This window comes from Vicia villosa, linkage group LG2, assembly GCF_029867415.1.
Source record: "Vicia villosa cultivar HV-30 ecotype Madison, WI linkage group LG2, Vvil1.0, whole genome shotgun sequence".
Taxonomy (NCBI): domain Eukaryota; kingdom Viridiplantae; phylum Streptophyta; class Magnoliopsida; order Fabales; family Fabaceae; genus Vicia; species Vicia villosa.
In genome coordinates this window covers 30859139-30862667 of record NC_081181.1, presented here as the reverse complement: position 1 = coordinate 30862667, position 3529 = coordinate 30859139, and the positions used below count along the sequence as shown (strand labels likewise).

The 3529-nt window shown below is 37.6% G+C and overlaps 1 protein-coding gene across 1 annotated transcript; it reads left to right on the top strand.

Moving 5' to 3' along the window:
- LOC131649856 (uncharacterized) lies at positions 1-3314 on the top strand. The gene is made up of 2 exons (XM_058919606.1): positions 1-329; positions 2663-3314. Exon 1 carries the CDS (start codon positions 152-154, stop codon positions 287-289), a length of 138 nt encoding a protein of 45 aa, XP_058775589.1. The 5' UTR covers positions 1-151; the 3' UTR covers positions 290-329; positions 2663-3314.
- The last annotated feature ends 215 nt before the right edge of the window (positions 3315-3529 follow it).

Here is a 3529-nt window from a genome sequence, read left to right as displayed (position 1 = left end):
AAAGACTAAAATTGTTAACCTCCATCCCCTCACCGTCAACCCCATTCCGAGAAAAACATCAATCATCAATATCATCCTCTTCCTCTAAGTCACACGCTTGTTCCGAAATTTCTGCCAATCGGAGCTGAACAACAAGACAACAACGACAACGATGATGGTGGTTGTTTTGGGGTTATTGGATTTCATTGTTGCCGGTATTTCTCTCATCTTTGGTCTTTGCCTTTTCGGTTTCATTGCTTCCCTTCTATGCGCTGCCGCATTCTTCAACAACGCTAAGGACGTGTCCTAACTCCCTCTCAGTTCAATCATCATTTCATTTCTTTGTCCAAGTAAGCCATTATTTCTTTCTAATAATGGATTTCATTGTTGTTGTCCTTGATCTATGATTCAAATTTGTTTTGTTAAATGAATTGTTCTTGGGGGTTTAGGTGTCAAGATTAGGTTGTGTTTGTCTTTATGAAATTGACTCAATTGGAAAAATATCCAAATAAATTTTATTGAATGATAAGAGGGATTACAATGTAACAAAACTCATAATAGACTTCTAACCTCTAACTAACTTTAAGCTAATTCTAACAAACTAATTGTATGTATCTATGTTATCAATCTTGGATAGTGGAGAAGTGCAGGCTAGCAGCCATCCCAAAAAGGTAAATATCAGCTGATATTGCTGGTTTTTCCGTCATAATCAGCTATAACGGCGCCGCAAAGCGACCGGTATGGCGGGATTTCGGCTCTCCGGCATGGACCGCCACCCGCCATTGACAAACACTGGTCTGGTCCAGGGACAAAGATAGGTCAGGGTCTGGTGCAGCTTCTGAGATAGGGTCAGGGTCCGATGCAAGATTTTGTAGGCCACGCCAAGGTCATGTGCAGACTTGAGAGTGGCTTTGCAGTATCACGATAATGTTGGGAGGGAGGAGCGGTAGAGCTGTAATAGGACCAATTAGTGTATTGTCCTGACAGGTTCTGTTCTTCCAAGGAAACATGCCTAGAAAGGACTGTCTCTCTAGAATTAATGTTAGACATTACAAAGCCTTTGTAACCCGGTTTGTAGCCTAAAAAGGAACACTTTCTACTCATAGGAGAAAACTTGTTTCTTTCGACAGAGGAACTAGAAGTGTATCACAACGCACCAAAAAATCTTAATAAACTAAGGTCAGGGAGAGAGGAGTGCAAAACCTCAAAAGGTGATTTATGATTTATCATTCAGCAGCACCCCTGGAAGGAACACTACTCATAGGGAAAATGGCATGAGATATAGCATAATTCCACAAATATTTAGGTCGTAAAGAGGAATGCATCATGATTCATGAGTCTGCGAGCAATTTTCAAAATGTGTTGATGTTTGCATTCGATTTTACCATGAGCATTGATGGTGTGTTCCTTACACCCTGTAAAAGGAAGGAAGATCAAACTCCATTTGGTATGAAGCGAGCAATTATTGTGAAGAATAAGCATTGTTGATGCATCCTTTCCTCTTCCTGATCAATTTGACCCTAGCTATGAAGCTTGCGAGAGACGCAACAATTTTGTGCATGCTGAATCAAACAAACAGCATCGGAGAACACAAACTTCAGATTATCTGACTTAGTAAGCCTAGGTATAGAAATAAGATTGAGACCGAAGTGAAGTAGAAACAGAACATCTTCAAGAAGCAAAGATTTAGTCACTTGAACAGTTCCAGCATGACAAACAGTAACCATAGAGCCATTAGGTAGTTTAATACCAAATGGTTTGATGGATTCATATGAAACAAAATGACTTAGACAACAACATATGTGATCTGTAGCATCTGAATCGAGAATCCATAAGGAGGACCGAGGACTACCTTCTATGGAATTGAGAGCATCAGCAGTGCTTGGACTTCCAGGTTAAGCACACAATTGATTAATTTCATGAGAGCTTTGTAATAATCAGAGACATAGAATAAATTTTGTCGAAGACCATGCAATTCGTACCTTAACTCAGCGAGACACATAAGACCCCGTTGTGAGAATCGTTTCTTCAAGATCTTCCAAACGGAAGCAACACTTTCAACAAACACCAAGCTTGATGCAATCGCAGGAGTGATATGTTCAATCCTTTTGTTTGGACCAATTTATTATTAAAGGAGTAAGTATGGAAAAATAAATGGATATGGAAGTTTCTCTAGTCTTATCAATAAACAAAAGGAATAAACAACATATAGTATTGGGTAGGAGAGGTAGCTCAATTGATTTGAACTAGATGAGCTAAGGGTTAAAAGGAGTTGGAGGTCAAGGGTTCAATCCGGAAAAAAAAAGCTAAAAATTTGCCATTAATAGGATTACTAGATTTGTGCTTTATCCTTGTGTCCTTATGTGATTGTTATAGTTGGAACTATCTTACCAGCATTCCTTGATGAAAGCTTAATTTTGACCACAACTTCCCAAATTGTGATAATAGCTTAAAGATGTTGTCAAAATTAAGCTTTCGATATGACCAGTGTTATCGATGGTGGATGGTTATTCATGGCGGAGTTTATATGTTTTAGTTATGCAAGACTCATTTAGTATCGAAATAATTGAACGGCTTAATTTAGATGTAACTGCGGGTGTTTGTTTGCCATTAACTTCTCATCATGTTACACTCCCTTAATCATATGGTTTGATTGATCTATATTTTCTTTGGTATCATGTAGCTGTTAGTTGTACTGGCAGTTGGGTCTTCTTGGGATGTCTGGGAGTTTTCTGTATGAAATCAAATGTATGAAAATGGCAACTTGGATCTTACGAGTGAAAGAGTACAGATTGTACTTCAGGTATCTTGACTCTGAATTGTTATTACCTATGAAGCTGAAGCACGGACACCTCGAATACGATCCCGACACTGACACAACGATACCGGTAATAATTTGAGAAAATGAATAAATTAAATGTAATCACAAGTGTCGGCGTCAGTGTCTAATACCGGAACGGATACTAGCACGTTTTTTTCCAGAGGTGTCGGTGCTACATAGCAACCGGTTCTTCACGATTGGTAGTTTTTTAATTTACTTTTTGGCAGAATCTTTCTGGAGTTTGGAAGCAGTATATCTTCATAATTGCTTAACATGAAAGGATAATCTTTGTTCACCACCCAGATAAAGCTAATACGGCTTAAGGTTCAGACTTGCCACGCCATATTTTTTGTTTTGGATAGTTTAATTTTCCCTTTTTTTTGTATATGTTATATAGAACCAACCTCAAATTTGTCATTATATGTCTCAAAATTTCCACTATATGTAAAAGACGAGAGAAAAATATTGTTGATAATAGATATTGACTTGATACAAAAGAGTCCATCAGAATTCATATTTATAGGATATATAGACTCAATCCTAAATCAAGTACGAATTATGACAATAATAAGGCTAAATTACAGTTTTGGTCCCCTTATTTTGACCAACTCATGAAATCAGTCCCCCTATTTATTTTTTAAACAGTTTTGGTCCCCATGTCAATTTTTCGTTAAAAAAAACATTGTTGTGTACTATTTTTTAGATGCGTAGCATACTTTTATTGACTTG

Excerpts from the sequence above, each read along its gene's own strand:
- LOC131649856 (XM_058919606.1), top strand. The coding sequence starts at position 152 with ATGATGGTGGTTGTTTTGGGGTTATTGGATTTCATTGTTGCCGGTATT.